General features: G+C 34.0%; 1 protein-coding gene across 1 annotated transcript in view; it reads left to right on the forward strand.

Moving 5' to 3' along the window:
- The window catches only part of LOC135958487 (uncharacterized), a 150,576-nt gene that overhangs the window by 6,505 nt on the left and 126,077 nt on the right, over positions 1-17,994 (forward strand). Inside the window, exons 9-11 of the mRNA XM_065509395.1 lie at positions 6,094-6,565; positions 15,037-15,276; positions 15,528-15,976. Coding sequence (XP_065365467.1) covers positions 6,094-6,565; positions 15,037-15,276; positions 15,528-15,976 — 1,161 coding nt within the window. The remainder of the gene's footprint in view (positions 1-6,093; positions 6,566-15,036; positions 15,277-15,527; positions 15,977-17,994) is intronic.

The raw sequence follows: 17,994 nt of genomic DNA on the forward strand, positions 1-17,994 counted from the left end.
AGCACTTGAACATTTTGTTAATAACCCAATAAGCATTTTTCATGGAATTCAAATTGAAAGCAAGTGTAATTCAAGCCTTCAATTATAGTCAGGCAATTGTATTACACTTTATTTCAATAGCATTCTCCAGTCAAAAGGAAACATAAATTCCTTTGTTTGAAAAATATTTAATTTTTTCAAACATTTTTCAAGTTTAAAGCATAATTACATTTACATTCAAGTCAAATTCCAACAAAACGTCCAAGTGCTTGAATTTTTAGGGCTTTGGTGCTTCTTGCGAATATTGTAATACTTAAATATACAATGGCAAACGCAGGTCTACAATGATTTTGGTGCCGCCAAAATTAAAATTTTTAAATCTTGATAAAAAAGTTCTCTTTGTTCATACGATCTAAGATTTTCAGGAAACATGTCTAAATGACTGTGCAGATATTGTGTGTATGTTTTAAAAATGCGGGATTTACAATAGATGGCTCATCTTTTGTACGCGGTTTTTGTTTTAAATATCTGTTATTTATTCTCACTTAGTTATTGAACATTATAGTGTAAACAACAAAGTTTTTTTTGCTTTGAAAATGTCGAATTTTTTGCCAACAAAGCGTCATATGCGGGAAGTTTTGCTTTATTTCCATATTAATTGAAGCTGAGAGAACTTGAATAACGACTTTGTATGTCTGAAATGACCAGACCTTGCCAAGTCTGATTTTTATTTGGTACGCTTCACTTCAGAACAGAGTATCTGAAATTGGCTTGATTCGTTCTTGGCCTCAACAGATGATCAGTTCTTGTGTCTCGGAATCCATATGTTGCCAGAAAGATTGGAAAAGGTCATAGCTAATAATGGCCAATACTTTGAATAAATTTATATTGTACAAATGTTTCCAAATAAATGCTAAAAATTTGAAAAAATCCCTCAATATAAAATCATTATCATTCATTAAAGTCTTATTTATGGGCCATAAGAAATATCAGCTTTTAGATTTTTTAACAACTTTTTTGAAAGAAAAAAGAACCTGGAAAGTTTCTTGAAAAAAAGAGAAACAGTAAGAGAGCTATATTCGGCTGTGCCGAATCTTCTACTTCAAAATAAAAATTTGAAATATTTTCAGGTAAACAAAATTGATTCTTTTTTTTTGTTTTTTTTTAATTTTTTGTAAAAAAAATTTTCGAATTGTTTTTTTAAAATTTTTTAAATTTAAATTTTTTTTTTTTAGTTTTTTCCAATTTTTTTTAATATTTAGCGAAAAAAACTTTTGGTAGAAAAAAAAAATTCGGATTAAAAAATATTTTTTCCGATTTTGACCCAATGTAGGTCCAAATATGTTCTTATATATGTACGTCATTGCAAAGGTCTTTGAAATATCTATCATTAGATATCCATATTGTCTATATTAATGATATAGTAATCCAGATATAGGACAAAAATCGAGGTTGTCCTGGTTTTTTTCTTATATCTCAGCCATTTGTGAATCGATTTTCTCGATTTTAAGTAGCAACCGAGCTGGAGATATTGATGTATGAATCGTGTATTTGGGGGCTACGGAAAGTTGATTTCAACAGACAGACGGACATGGCTATAAGGATCCCGAATATATATACTTTATAGGGTCGGAAAATTATATTGTGGAAATTACAAACGGAATGACAAAGTTCTCACGAAGGTGAAGGGTATAAAAATGGACCAGTTTTATCATACTGCTTCATAAGTCCCAATTTGATGTATAATAAATGCAAAATTATCTTATCTCAGGAAACGAAAGGCGGGATTATAACATTTATTTTCCAACTCAGTAAAGTTGAGGTCTTTTAGCAGACGGTAAATTATGATATGTCATTTTCCTTTTATTCATACCATGTAATTTAACAACACAGAAATAGAAGTCATAAATATGGACTTTAGGTCCACGGCTTATTCTGGGCCTTGATATCCACCTTAAAGTAATTGAAATACGAGTTTCTCACTAAGCCTCACTAAGTTATTGGTTTTCTAAAGTTTTTGACTGTGTATACCCCACAAATGTAACAAAACACATTTTGGTAATTGACAGTTCAAAGGATTGTCGAATAAATCAAAGGTTCCCGTCGTGCAGGTCCCTATTACTTTTTTGTTTAATTTCTAACTATCCATTTGAAGAATAATTATCTCAGATTTATCCACAATTTCTATTAAACAACGTTATAATAAAGCAATGGGTTCCTTATAACTGGCTCTATTACTTCTCTTGTTTAATTTCTACCTTTCAAAACCAAATGATTCCCCACATTACGTGGAGACGACTGCACAATTGTGCCAATGGTTTACAATATTGATGACTTAGCTCTGAACCACTGCAATATTTTTTTTAAATAAAATTAATTTTAAAACAAAAACAGAAATTGCGAAGCATTCTTGCTTGTCTGCAGATACACCCAGAGTCTCAGGCGGGAATCGAACCAGCAACACTCTCAACTACTATATCGGGGCACTTATCTCAGATTTGTGCACGATTTCTTCATTGCTCGTAAGCTCTAGGCTCCAACAGATGAATGGAACTGAAACTTTGTTGTACGCTTTATTTATTGAATCTACCTTTACTTCCTAGAACTTAAAATAAATATTTAAATCTTATAATTAAAAATAAAAACTATTTGCTCTTAATTGAGAGCCATGATGGACAAAGGAGTCTCAAATTAGCAGGTCAGTTTGAGCTTGAACTCTTGTAAGCAATATTGCAAGCGGGTCGAATGCTATGTAATTTCAAGATGTATCTCATACGAATTTTTCTAAACTCGTCTCTTTTCGAATGGTATTTCTAAGACTATGTTGATGTTTTTTTTTCCAATGATGCTCAAGTCATGGCTATATGACTTTTTGGATTTATAGATTTTGAAAAAGATCAATACTGATATTCCCCATGATTTTATTGCATAAGTTCAAATTTGTTTTAAAACAGTCCTATATCGGATGCCTTTGGGTCAAGGCTTAATTTCGATTGCTCGTTAATTAGTCTGAGAAGATTAAAGCTGTTAGTTATAGACATATATTTTTATCCAAGGTAATGCTAAAGGTAGGGTCACACATGGCAAATATTTGACGAAAAAAGACGTAACCGCTAAATGAAATATATTTAAATTCTTTTATTTATTGTCAAAAACTCCTTTTACTTAAGACAGTTCAAAACAAATATTTAGTTTTATTTTATTTGATGCTGTTTGATCTTACAAAACACTTGTAAGAGCAAACACGTCAAACAAATTTGTGCTAAAAAAAGTGGTTACGCTTTTTTGAGTAAATATTTGTCATGTGTGACCCTACCTTAAGACTACTGTGGGATGTTCACGTTGTTAAGTGTGGCAGGCGGACAGTTTCCAGTTTCTTTTGAGTTTAATTAATCTGGCGGGAATCGAACCCGCAAGCCCCAGATTGCTAGCCCAGCACTCAATCTAGTATGTCTGGGCACCCGAATACTAGGTAAAATTTTGGTTCTAGAATACTTGTGAAACGATGGCTTCAATTTCGTAGTTTCTTTTCATGTAATAACTGCGCTTTACCGTAAACAAAGGATCTGATAAATAAGTCTCTCTTAGACCTTTATGGCAAACTTTGTCAAAAGCCTGTGCGACATTATATTTTCGTCTCTCTCTAGATTTGGTTGATAGTTCCATCATGTTTATGGAAACCAATTTGGTGAACTGTGATAATGTTCGGACCATTAAATTTTTTTTCCAATTTTCCAAATTGATTTGACAAACAAGATCGTAAATTGATTGGTCTACATATGTATATGAATTTTTCATCATGAAGACTAGGAGAAGAAGATAGAACACCTACTCTATCTTTTTGATGCACCATCAGGGAATAGGACCTAATAGATCTATCGAAGGGAGATATTAGGAGGATGGTTTCGTCCATCAGGTTGTTTTGATTGGGGAAGCGCCACATGATCCTTCCAGTGTATCACAAATGGACGAATCTATGGATACAAGTGAGCTGATATCACTGGCTGTCTTTATAACCTAACCTATCATAATAATCTCCGAAATTTTCCAGCGCTCTTATAACTGAACCTAATTTCTGTCTTAGGTTAATATTGTCTTGTTTAGTTTTCCAAACATATTCTGGACCAACCGTAATTACTTCAGAGTCTGTTACGGTGCCAATATTATATTAATCCTCGAATACTAACACTTTCGTGGGAGATTTAGTTGAAACACATTACTTAAATGTGCAGCAAATGCCAAGCCTTTATCATTTGCACATCGTGCTCTGGTGCTTCCAGCTGTTCTCAAACGAGTTTGTCTTTCTGCCTTCATTCCAAAGAGAGAACTTTGTGTAATTAGTATTTATTAAACTTTTAATGTAATTTCCATTTCCACAATAAGAAGTGGAGGAAAAAATTATACAGGAACGTTTTCACGAGCAAACAAAGGTCTTACCACTCAAGGAACATAACATGATAATAATACTGTTACGAAAGTGTACTTGAATTCAAATATAACGAATTTAACGATTGGTTTAAAGTTGCATAAAGTTTCTCAACTGTTACTAACATATCTGTGGGTATTATTAACATAGCTGTGGAACATAAAACATTGAATACAAGCTTTGAGTTCGTCATTGATTGTAAGTATGGCAACACTAAATAACATCGAAAGCTCTAGAATTCGAATATACGAGTTTTGACAGTTAAAGAACAATCTAGAGTGAAGATGGCAGTGTTATAAATAGTGGCAGAGGTTGCAGTCGTTAGTTAGTTCATGATAGATGCTTTTTTTAAAAGTTAAAAACGAAACAATACGTATCTTCTTTGTGTGATGTCATTGGTGGAATCGCCTTAACTTTAACGTAGATGAACAACGTTTTGGATGTCATTGCGATCTAAAGCCCATCAAGATGTTTCGAAAAAGAGAATCAAGCCTCATAATGTAAAGGTTGGTTGGTTTTAGTAGGCAGGTAAAGGTATTGTTACGTTTAAGGTAAAAACGTAACAATACGTATGTTCTTTGTGTGATGTCATTGGAGGAATCACCTTAACTTCGACAGAAAGGAACAACGTTTTGGATGTCATTGCGATAACGTCTAAAGCTCATCAAGATGTTTTGAAAAAGAGAATCAAGCCTCAAAACCTTTACATTAAAATGTTGGTTGGTTTTAGTAGGCAGGTATCATGCATTTGTGAACAGTCTGTTCAGAAACTCATGTCTCTCAGGTAGGAATGACAGCATTTTGGTCACGACAAAAAGGTTTTACCACTCAAGGAACATAATACGATATTGTCTAAAGTCCATTAACATATTTCGAAGAGGATAATTAGTCATCATAATCTAAAGGTTGGAGCTTGTAGTTCCTGAATAAATTGACAGTTTCTCTGTCAGTTTATTCAGTAACTCGTTTATGCAACAACAGAGGTGAACATCCTGGAAGTGGACAAAGTTCATTATTTTGACACAACCAGTTGTAATATGTGCTGTATTATTTGAGTTCGTTTGTTGGACTTTGTCGAATAATTAAGAAGATAGCAATCAATAACCTCAAACTTATCCTTGTTATATTCCAAAAGGAGCAATGATGAGCTGCTCGAGAGGTCTTCCTTGCTCTTTCCAGGTTATCTACTATAAACATATATTATAATGAGTTTATTAATATTTTGTGGTTAATCACCATAACTTAAGTTCCTGCAGAAAGGTGATGTTGAGGTGGGATTAGATGTAAGACATCTGTGTAGCCCCAGTCAAGTTACCTCTACACTATTTTTCCAATTTTACTTTTGGATAAGTTCCAATGTATTTAAGATGTTTAAGTCCTAATGTACATGGCTGTAATGTAATTTCCAGCCTGTCTTAATTTTAAATTAAATTTTCTTTCGATGTTAAATTTTGTGCATGTTCCTATTTAATCACTTCAAAATTATTAATTATTTTTGTTTGTATCTATGTTAAGGTCCATGTATGAGAATGTATGGTTTTATGCAGGGTCGGAAACAACCACTTGCACCACAGAACTACACATTTATTTGCAGTGATAAACATTCGTTTTTTTTATTGTATTTACCCGCTACTGATACTCGCATGTGAATAGTTATTATTCATTTTTCATTTCCTTTTCGTTGACAGAATTTCAAATCAAAAAATACTTGTGTTTGGTGGCATCGATCCTTATTATTGTTTGCATTGTCAACATGTGCAACAGCATCATCATCAGAAGCAGCACCAGCACCAGCAGCAGCTACAACGATACCAGTCACAAAAACAACAAGAACTACTACAACGGAAACGTGTACTTTCAATTGATAGCATCATCATGAATACTCGAAAAACAACTACTCACTCACATCCTTCACGTACTCATCAAATGCAAACTCGTGCTGGTGCTTATACTCAAACTCATGCCACCAACGCTGATGCCAATAAAATTTTGGAAAATTTTGGCGACCATGTGTTGTACTATGATATTGATGCCATGGAATGGCGACACTTATCCCATATACCATTTGGTTCGCGTCATCATCATGCAGTTGTTGTATGCAATGGTCTAATTTATGTTATTGGTGGCACGAGGACAGCATTGGGTTGTACTAAACAGTCGGTTTGTATCTATGGTTTTATTTTTACAAGTTTTGTTCTTTCAATGTTTATATCTAAGAAAATGCTTTTAAATTCGTTGAACGTACATTGGTATTTGTAGTACTTAGAAAGTTTTGTTTGGCAGGGTATTGAAAGAGTAATTTTATTTTGGAAAATATTCGATTTGATAGGACTACAACAGATGCTAGTGAAATGAGCAGAGCGTGTTGCATTGTGATAGTTCCTGACACCTCAGAATCTATACCTTATTACATGAAGAGCTGGATTGATCGTTCAATGAACCCGTTACACGGTCATTATCATCGACTGTACCATATGTGTCTGGCCATCCTTCACGTCCTCTATTATCAGCCTTCTGAGGATGGAGAATTCACTTTTAATAATCTCAAGTGGTAGTACATATCCTTCATTTAAGATATTCCAATCGGAACCCACTCCTGGCTAGTTCGTTCTGCTCTTCTCTATGCACAGGAACGCAAACCAGAATAAATGCTAAAGTAGATGAAGTAATTTAAGACTTTAGTCACATTAGTGCCTTCTGACTGTCGACAAGGATGTCTATGCTCACACGAATGTTTCTGTCGTATAGTGCTTCCCCAATTGCAAATATCTCAGTATTAAATATACTAGCTATTAAGGAAAAACGGGATGAGGATTTTATTCCTAGATCCTTAGAAGAATCTCCAAAAACCAAACAACTCATCTCAGAAGCATGAATGTTTTCCCTGATGTCATGACCCTTAACCACTTTAACCACACTCCTTTCCTATCTGAAAGGGATTAAAACTTTGAACAAACAATCAAAGTCTGACAGAGGCGTTGTGTAGCCAGGTAGTTGCTCCAGGATGAGAACTTTATTCTCAGTTCCTTAGAAGAAACTCCAAAAACCTAAGAAGTCATCTCAGAAGCATAAATGTTTTCCCACTTTAACCACACTCCATTCCTATATTTTTTATTTTTTTTTCTTGGACCATCACTTAGGGGATGACCCCTACTCATGCAAAGCATTGTGTTGGAACTAGGAAAATAGGTTATGGGAGGGAGGATGGAGGGAGTAGTGTTTGTGGACATTTTTTTATATTGAAAGTGACAGGAAATACTTCAGGAGGAAGCTTATTCCACATACGGACAGTTCGGCTAAAGAACGAATTTTCTCTGTAATGTGTTGTGCGATCTACTGTCCAGTCGACAACGAATTGATGTGCCCTTGCCGAAGAGCGTGTGTTGCGTAAAAATCTACGGGTTTCGGGAACAAGTTCCCTAATTTCAGCAGAGCACATACCATTGTAGTATCGGTAGAACAGTGAAACACAACCCACATTGCGACGATGTTCCAGTGAGTCAATAGAGATGGATACCCTACTGTCACCGATAAGCATCTTCGGCCTATCCTGTACGCGATCAAGTAACTCCAAAATAGACTTCGAAGCACCGGCCCACACATGAGAGTTGTATTCCATTTTAGGTCGGATATACATAAGTGGTGTAAATAGTAAGGAGATCAAATGGAGTGAAGTATTTCTTACACCGTTTTAGAAAACCAAGGCACTTGAATGCTTCTTTCGACACTCGAAAAATGTGTTTTGTCCAGCGGACATCGCACTGAATACTCATGCCTAGAACATCAAGAGCTTCTGATTCCTTAATATTTACACCACCCATAAAAACAGATGGAGCAACATGATCTGTTGTGCGTTTGGGGGTTAACCCTGAATTGATCTTGAACTCGTTTGATGAAATTCCATCTATAACAACTCGTATAGTGCGATCTCTGAGAAAGCTCGATATAAATCGACAGAAGTTATTACCAACACCAATGTAAGTCTATTGGCCTAAAAGCAATATAGTATTCAGAGCTTTTGAAGGCCTGTAATCGCAATGCCGGTATATCTCTGAAATATGTACAGTTAATCCACAAAAGGTTACAAACCACTGGCGACCCCCCAAACTAGTGATCCATATGTCAATATTGGGCATTTTATTGTAGCATTTAAACATTTTAGGAATAAAAAACACTTTTTCCAATGAACAAATCCCTTTAACCCTGTGTTGAATTTTCAGTTTCCATAATAAATTAGAGTCCAACTGCAAGAAAAACTATAATATGTCGTCCCAGATAGGATTGTCATATGGTTCATGCTTTTTCAAACCTAGTGAAATTTTAGTGGATATGTTATTTTAGAGAATCGATGATGGAAACAAGTAAAGGTTGTATGTTATATTATTGTGAGGAAAAGAAGAGTCTGGAGTATTTGCAACAGCCAATAACAGAGGACTTAACTTGTAGGATTTCAGGTATGGTCAATTTTCAAGGATTTGGGTTCAATAAAACTCTTGAAAGAAAGGTCAATCTATCTTCGTCACAGACTTTATTAATAATCATGAGTTTTCAATAAATAATCGGCTGAAAACCAACCAATGCATGACCGGAACCATATAATATTCTTCGTTGACTTCTCATTTAGGTTTAAATTACAATTATTATGATGATCTAGCAAACTTTATCGCTAAAATGCCGATTCCCTGATTCAGCTGGTGTCAGAAGTGAAGAATTATACGGACTTACTACAGGACTTACGTTAATAATATGGTGCAGAGACCAACTGGCCAGTTGAGGAAATTGTGGTCTGGTTAAACCACATCTTCATAGAGACCACGTTAATGACTTTGACAGTTTAAAATATGCTTTACGACTATCAATTATAGTCTCCTTAGTGGGTATTACACCGCTTCGGGATTTAGCCCTTTTAACCTTGTTCTGTATGTTTAGTTTCCATGATAAATTAGAGTCCAGTAATAAGAAGAACTATTTATTCGAAGAGGGTAATATGATTATCAGTATCGAAGACCTACGATAGATCATGTATCACAAGGTTACTGCTTGTCCAAGTCTACTGAAATTTTAGTGGATATGTTATCATAGGGAATCTATAATGGAAATGAGTGAGGAATGGAAGTGTCTGGAGTATTCTGAACAGAGTGTTTCTACCAGGTTTGACCAATTTGCATGTTATTGGGTTTAATAAAGCTCTTGAGGGAAAGGTTTACAATAAACTTTATTAACTCCAAGGTTCCTTAGAAGGCTGATCTCTTTTTTTTCCCAAATTTTACGAACAACACTTTGTATCATTTTATCTAACTCTTCGTTTTCAATAAATTGTCAGCAAAAAAACAACTAATTTACTGTCGGAACTCCATAATATTTCTTTGTTAGCTTCTAGGTTTAAATTATATTTATTAAGATGATCTAGCCAACCTTGTCGCTTTTTCTGATTGACTAACATGCCGATTCGCTGATTCGGCTGATTTCAGAACGATAGATGTTATCGGTTGGGAGGTTTTTGAAAGTGTGAACTATTTTATACCGGTTGATCTACTGGCCTTTCAAAGGGCGGTAAACTGAGATACTATAGGTCTTACGTTGAGGATATGCGGATATGTATAGACAGTCGGTCTGCGTTTAAATATCTCTCATGTTGGTTCATGAACTTAGGATGTAAATTAACGAGAAGGCGGGATATTCTAAATTAGAGTGTTTCTGGGGCATGTTGTTATACATAGTAATAACGTTGCAGCTAAACTAACTAGAATCGATCCAAGTTAGCATGGAGGAGAGACCAACTGGACAGTTGAAGCTTCGTTCTCATACTGTAATTAATTTCTTCTGTGGTAATTATGGTCTGGTTAATCCGCGGACCAAATTACCGCATTCGTGGTCGAATGATCTATCGTATCGAATAATATTTTTATTATCGAAATTATAATAAAATGTACTAAATTTCTTCCACGATATCGAATGCCAAATCTCAAATAAGAAAATTGCTATAAATTTTAATCGATATCGAATGCGGTAATTTGGCCTCAGATCTTCACTGGGACCACGTTCTCTTTGAGATTTTAAAAGACTCTTTACGACTACCAACCTTAGTGGGAATTATATGAAGTAGTTATGTTGATAGTTCTCATCTAAAGGACGAGTATAAGTTGGTTAAAAATATACTCTCTCCTTCTATTTTAAGTTCGTTTCTGCATCTTCTAAGTGATATATCGGGATGGTTTTCTCATTACAACTGATAGGCAGGACTTCTGATTGTAAAACCCCAGCAGTATCATCACTAGGAGGCGGATTTATATGCAAATGCATGTATTTTATCGAACGTCCAAATACAATGTTGATTAATTATATATCCGAATCACGTATTTTGGTGTAAAATGGCATCGATTTGTTAGGGCATATTTTTGCATATTTTCTTGATAATGCATATTTTGTTATATTTTACTTGAAAATGCATATTATCTCAATTTTTAATAAAAATATTATTTTTTGTTGTCAATGGGCAATAAATTGTCTCGACTTGAAGTTTTTTGTTGAATTTCTTATAGAAATATCACCAAACTTTGCCGACTAACTTCTTTCGACATCGAGAAACTAACTGTATGTCTTCTTAACTTCTCTATCAGCAATTTAAAATTACAATTTCAAAATATTTAGCTTCAAAAAAGTTAAGAGTTTTTTAAAGTATCAAAAATTCATTAAATGTATCAAAAACATTCATATTTGTTATCATTGCAATATCGAGTTATAAGAGATTTCGTTAACGAAAGATCCTCCAAACATAATTAAATTAAGTCACAGTCATTACCACATGCCATAAATGACTGCGACTTTATTTAATTAAGTTTTTTGATGATTCCGGCTTTAAAGACAATGGCGCTAAACTAGTATTCATCCCATGATATTAGAATTAATATACCCATCGTTATCTCAGAAGAACCATTCTAATTTTAAAACAGTAACTATTAAATTTTTGTATAATTTAAAGAGTCCTAACTACTGGGAACTCTGATGTGTATTTTTTGGACATTGCGCGATCCATAGTTAATTATTTTATGTTTCTGCATGAAAATATAAGTGCACATTTTTTAATTTTTTAGGTCATATTTAGATTTTTTTGAAGCATATTTTAGGCACCTATTTTTCAATAATAAATGCATAAAACTCCGCCTCTAATCATCACCAAGAAGCCGTTTGCCTGTATTAAGTACCTAACCCGAAACTTAGAATCGAAAATAACTAAGCTCGATAAAAACCAGTTTAATCAATTTATTTATCTAATTGAAACCCAATATACATACTATATTGTAGATAGTTGGACAATTTCATCAATAGACCAAATCAAAGCAGTTCATAGCATTAGATATATTTCGGGATTTATATTTGTGCCAAAGAACTCCTAGATGGCAAATTTTGTAAAAGAAAGGAGAACATATTAAACAAGTAAGAAAGTATGGTCGGTCAAGCCCGACCATATAATACCCTACACTAAGTAAAAGAGCAAAAAAAAATGTTCTTTTAAAATTTCAATAATTTATATTTTTGAGTGATTTTTGGAATTGGGCCTTATATGGGAGCTATGACCAATTATGGACCGATCACCATGAAATTAGGTAGTGTGATTTATGTCTATATTAAAGTTAACTATGTTGAATTTTGTGTGTTTACCAACATTTTTAAGCGATTTATGCACGTTAAAGTGATTTTCGGAAGCGGGTCTATATGGGAGCTATGACTAATTATGGACCGATCGTAACAAAATTTGGTGCCATGAATTTTGTGTATACAAAACTTATTTGGAGCGGAATTTGTGGAGATACATATATAAATTAAACATTTATGACTGATAAAGTCCAATTTCGGGAGGACATTTGTATGGGGGCTAGGTGAAATAATGGACCGATTTCAGCCAGTTTCAATAGGCTTGGTCCTTGAGCAGAAAAAATAAAATGTATCAAATTTCATCGAAATATCTTCAAAATTGCGACCTGTACTCTGCGCACAAGGTTTACATGGACAGCCAGCCAGCCGACCAGACGGACGGACGGACATCGCTTAATCGACTCAGAAAGTGATTCTAAGTCGATCGGTATACTTTAAGTGGGTGTTAGACTAATATTTTTGGGCGTTACAAACATCTGCACAAACGCATAATACCCTCCCCACTATGGTGGTGTAGGGTATAAAAACTTTTCGTTATTTCATTTGTCAATTCATTCTTTTAAGGCTCCTTTTGAATGAAAATATGTGTACTACTACATTTTGCTTATGTATGTATTGTTGTTTTTTGGATTGGATCCTCCACCTCACATACAACTTTTTTCAGTTTGGATCCCCTTCCATACATGCAAGTTATTTGTTTCCATCTAAGGATATTATCATGTTTGCTGTTCTAATTTTTTTATTTAATTTTTTTTTGGTTCTTCTGTTATAGATTTTGTGTTTTCGTTATTTGAAAAGTTTTGTTCGTCTTCTTCGCTCTTTTTCAAACATACATATATTTTTTTGTTGAATTTTTGTTTTTATTTTTATGGCTAATAATGGTTTTAACAATACCAACTGTACATACAGTTTGTTATGGTTTGTTTTTTGTTGTTTTAGATCGTCATATGGTTGTTATTGCAGTTTTTATATTTGTTTCAAAAGTTCTTAATTAATTTTATTAAATTTAGATTTTTTAACAATCTTGAAACTAAATTCAAAATCACATCATATGTATTAGAGAAATAAGGAATGTTTTAAGGTAGAAATTAAGCACTAAAGAACGTTTTTACAAATTTATCAATCGATTCTGAGGTTCAGGTATAAATATCTAAAATCAAAAACTGTAGTGCTATTTATCGCACAATAACAAAACTTTACAGTAACAATCTTCAGGAGATAATCCAATACGGTACATTGTGGGGAGTTATATCCATTTCCAGACTGACCTAAAATAGACTTCGAAGCACCGGCTCATATATGAGAGTTGTATTCCATTTTGGGTCGGATATAAGTGGTGTAAATAGTAATGAGATCAGATGGAGTGAAGTATTTCCAACACCCTCTTAGAAAAATAAGGCACTTGAAGAATGTGTGTCCAGCGGGCATCGCACTCAATACTCATGCCTAGAACAGCAAGAGCTTTTGATTCTTTACACCAACCATAAAAACAGATCAATCAACATTTTACTTTCGCCAAAACGCTCCCATAGAGCGTCATCTATGAATGTTTATACTGCCGGTCGCTGAGTAGTTTGTTGGACTCTAAATATTTTACAAGATGATAGTTAACCATATTCTCCATAACTTTGAAAAGTGCAGAACAAATTACTATTAGACGGTAATTTTCAGGGTTATTAACCTTTCTATTTTTAGGAATTGGCAATCTTCCAACATACAGGAAATTTGCCGGCACTGTATAAAGTGCTGAAAAGGTTAGCTAATGGACGAGCTAGCGTCGAAGAACATTGCTGCAAGACCAGCGCTGGTATACCATCAGGACCAGGAGACTTGTTTATGTTGAGATCCTCTATAATCTTTTTAACGAGTGCGAAAGAATATATTCGAGCTCGGGTAGTGGTATATTGCTTTCAAAAGGTTAGCTTTATCAACCGTGTCTGTGAATGACTGACCATCTCTGAAAAAGGTAGGAATTAAGGAACTAGAATTATCCTTTATTCTTTTAACGAATGCCAAAAAGCTTTTACTGCCCCGGGGAGCAGTAAGAACTTTGGAGGCGCCGCTAGTGTAAAAGATTTCGCCTTTATGCACATCTAAAAAGTTTCGGCATTTATGTTATCACGTCAGATTCTGAATGCTTCGTCTCTGGATCTGATTGCAATTTTGCACTTCTGATTAAACCAGGATTTATCCATAGTTTTAATAAGAATTTTTCATGGTATTGAAACTATTGTCTAAGAAACAGAGTTTCCAATTATAATGCCGAAAGAAATCGTTGAGCTAAGTCCAATGAGCATTTTCGTAAATATAAGTTGAACGTTTCGCAGCTGGTCGTGAGACGTTACGAAGTTCGGAGAGAGAAAAAGAGGATCAAGTGGAACAATGATCCGAATTACCAAGAGGTGCAAAAAAAGCTACTTCATACTTGTTAGGTTGTGAAGTTAGAATAAGGTCGAGGGTTTTATGTTGGGGTCCATCAACGCATGTGTATACGTTTGTTCATTCACTAGTTGAGCATGGAGATTATGCGCCTTGACTCGGTTAACGTATTGACATTCTGAAGTTGTATGACTTGAATGGTGAAGCCAGGAGGAGTTGTGAACATTGAAATCACCAGCAATAACAATTTCACTGCTTGGACAACTCTCAAGAATCTTCGACATGGAATCGGAAAGGGCATCGAAGCTAGCTATAGCAATATCCCTTTCCAAATTTGGACTTCTATAGAGAAACCCGAAGAGCAATTAGTGTTACCTTTCCGACGATACCAAACCCTATGTTTGGTATCGTCGGAAAGCAGATATAGTGTAGTAGTTTGGAAGTTATTTAGTAGTTTATTTTGAATTTTGGTTTGAGCACACTGTAGTAAATATGTACTTTATGCACCAACTAACAGTCACATGGCTATAGGCTTTTCATAAATTAAAAATTTTCCCAACCAATTAACGAACAAATTGTTCATTTCATTTCTCTAGTATTTTGAGAAATCAATTTGGTGTTTTAACCCTCAAACAGTGAAATGGACTTTGGAAACTAATCTGCCAGAATCGCGTAGAGATTTTGCTGTAATTGCCATTGATACTGATGAAAACAGGCCGTGCGATAAAGTTCTACAACATGGAAGGGGGTTTTATGTCATTGGTGGTGAGGGGCTAAATGGCAGTCCACTTAGTACAGTGTGGTTTTACAATATCAAACGTAAAATATGGATAAAGGTAATGGTGTGCTCATGATTGAGGATGTATGTTTGTGGTTATGCGAGAGTATAGAAACATAGTGTATTTCGTTCTTAATTAACATTTGAATAAAATTCAATTTTTCAATTTCGTTTCAAACATTTTAAATAATTAAAATTTTGCCTTCATTAATCCAAAAATTTATGTTTGATTATTTTTTGCTAATGGTTGATTTCCGTATTTTTTTTTTGTTCTATTCAAAATGAAAATACTTGTATGTTGGATAACAGAAACCTTCACTGAATATGGGACGTTATGGCTTAGCGGCTGCCATGGTAAATAACGAGATTTGGGTAGCAGGCGGTATAATCAATGACAATACTGTTGGCATTTGTGGCAATAACAGCCATGATGAAACTATAAATGCCACAGCAACAGCAACAACAACAACAACAGCAGCACATGTAATCACCGATACAATAGAGATTTACAATTTAAAATGTACACATGGTGAAATATTGGCCAACAATCATACAAAAGGATTCTCAACCACTAGCAGTTACAAAGGAGATGGCGAAGCAGGAGCCGGCGAACAAGGAGGAGATGGAGTTATTGGGGATACAAATATAAATTGTGATAATGTTAAAAATTTGAAAAGTAGACCAGGGGTTGTTGCTGACAATGGTGACTGTAATGTAGGCCAATGGATTATATCTAAGCTGCATTTACGTATACCCCGGTAAGAGGATTATTGGTTATTCCTTGTTATTTGGTTTTTGTTTTTGGTTTTATTCCACTTACTTTTGAATACAGGACACAAAAAATGTTTAATAATGGATTTTTTCACTAGTAAACACATTTGTAATCTGTTATTTAGGTTTCATTGAAACAAGTAGATTTTGAGAAATAAGTTTTGAAATACATTTATGTATGTGGGTTACTTCTAGTAGCTAGAAATAAGTATTTAAGAAAATAATAAGAAAGTTTGTTTGTACTTCTTAGTCCCCATCCATACTGTGAAACATTAGCTGCAAAACATTTGAGTTTGTTGATGAAAGGGGAAAGAGGAATGGAAAAGAGTACTCTGTTTCATGTACATGAAGTTTTTGTTGAGTATGTCATCCACATTTATTCGTTCATATTCGTTCTGTACAGAAATGTCAAAAACTGCAGTTTCAAAAGAGAATTTAAAAATGTTTTGCAGCAAATGTTTCACAGTGTGGACCGGGACTTATGAAATACAAAGTTTTTGCAGAATTTTTGTTTCATTTACTTTTTTATTTGGAAATTTAGTAAAAGACAACTAGTACGAATCTAAATCTCAACTTAAAGTTTTTCTATGAGATAAGGAGTGAGATCGAAAATTATGAAAAAATTAAATTATTATTACAACTTACAAAAAATATTATTTTTATAGTTCTAATCAATAGTGACGAATTTGTGAACCTTCTCCTTCGCTAAAAGAGGAAGTGTAGTCGAGTTTAAGTTTTAAATTTGGACATCATGAGCCCACCAGGAGCGGGACCAGGGGTTCCCAAAGTAGGACACCTCGGGTATGTTCAATTTTTAAAATGATTATATTTCTTCGTTTGTGTTACGATTTAAAAAAAGTTACACATATAGAATCTCCTCGTTGAGCACTACATAAAACCTCGTCGTAGCTATCAATTATCTCTTATAGCTTAGCAGATATTCGCATTTGAAAATTTAATTTTCAACATTTTTACCCACCCTACTCCAGTTTTTTGGTGACCGCGGTTCCAAATATTCCCCGATTTTATCCATTTTTCTTTTATAGGATTAACAATATCAAATAAAGAAAGAAGTGTTTAAAAATCATGGCTGAGTCCAAAGTTACATGCATTTGAATTTTCGCAATTTTTTTGGGAAAAAAGTACTTTTATTCTTTTTAAGTTATCTAAAAAATTTCTAAGAGGATATATAATGAATTTGTACTTTTTGAAAAGCTAACTTTACGCCAAATATTTTAAATGAAAAAAAGATTTATAATTTTTAATACCGACGGGATCAGGCCCATTAAAAAAATGCCTATTGTTTATGTAAAATTCAACTTTACGGCAAAAATTATCAAATCCCATAATCGATATCAAAATATAGTAACCTATTTAAGATGGCCCAATAAGATCTTAATTACTTTGTAAAGGGTTCCGATAACCCCGCCCTGGTATGGATATTATAGACAAAAAACGAAAAATCCCATTTTTGGGATTTTTCAAGATTTTTTTGGGAATTGCGGGATACTTGATAACAAATTTCAAAATTAGTTTTTATTTTTCCATTTTAAATAGAAAAATCTACATAACTGTGAAATTTCATTAAAAAACATTCATAAATAAAAATTTTATTTCAATTTAAAAAATGTGTATCTATGCAAAATTCAAACGAAGAAATAGGATCATTTTAAAAATTGAACATACCCGAGGTGTCCTACTTTGGGAACCCCTGGTCCCGCTTCTGGTGGGCTCATGAGGTCTAAATTCAAAACTTAAACTCGACTATACTTCCTCTTTTCGCATGTCAAATTTCATTCAAATCGGCGTAAGGGTTTAGAAGTTACAGATTTATTTCCATCTTTTTTTATTCTCATACCACTGTGCGCCGTTTAAAATCTACCACACTTTTGGACACATTTTTTTGTGATCTTCAATTCTCTTTTAACAAGAGCCCAATATCTTTCCACTGCACTAAAGGTAATATTACCCATTTTTTAGGCCAAAACTATAAGGAAACACTGAA

Source organism: Calliphora vicina, chromosome 4, assembly GCF_958450345.1.
Source record: "Calliphora vicina chromosome 4, idCalVici1.1, whole genome shotgun sequence".
Taxonomy (NCBI): Eukaryota; Metazoa; Arthropoda; class Insecta; order Diptera; family Calliphoridae; genus Calliphora; species Calliphora vicina.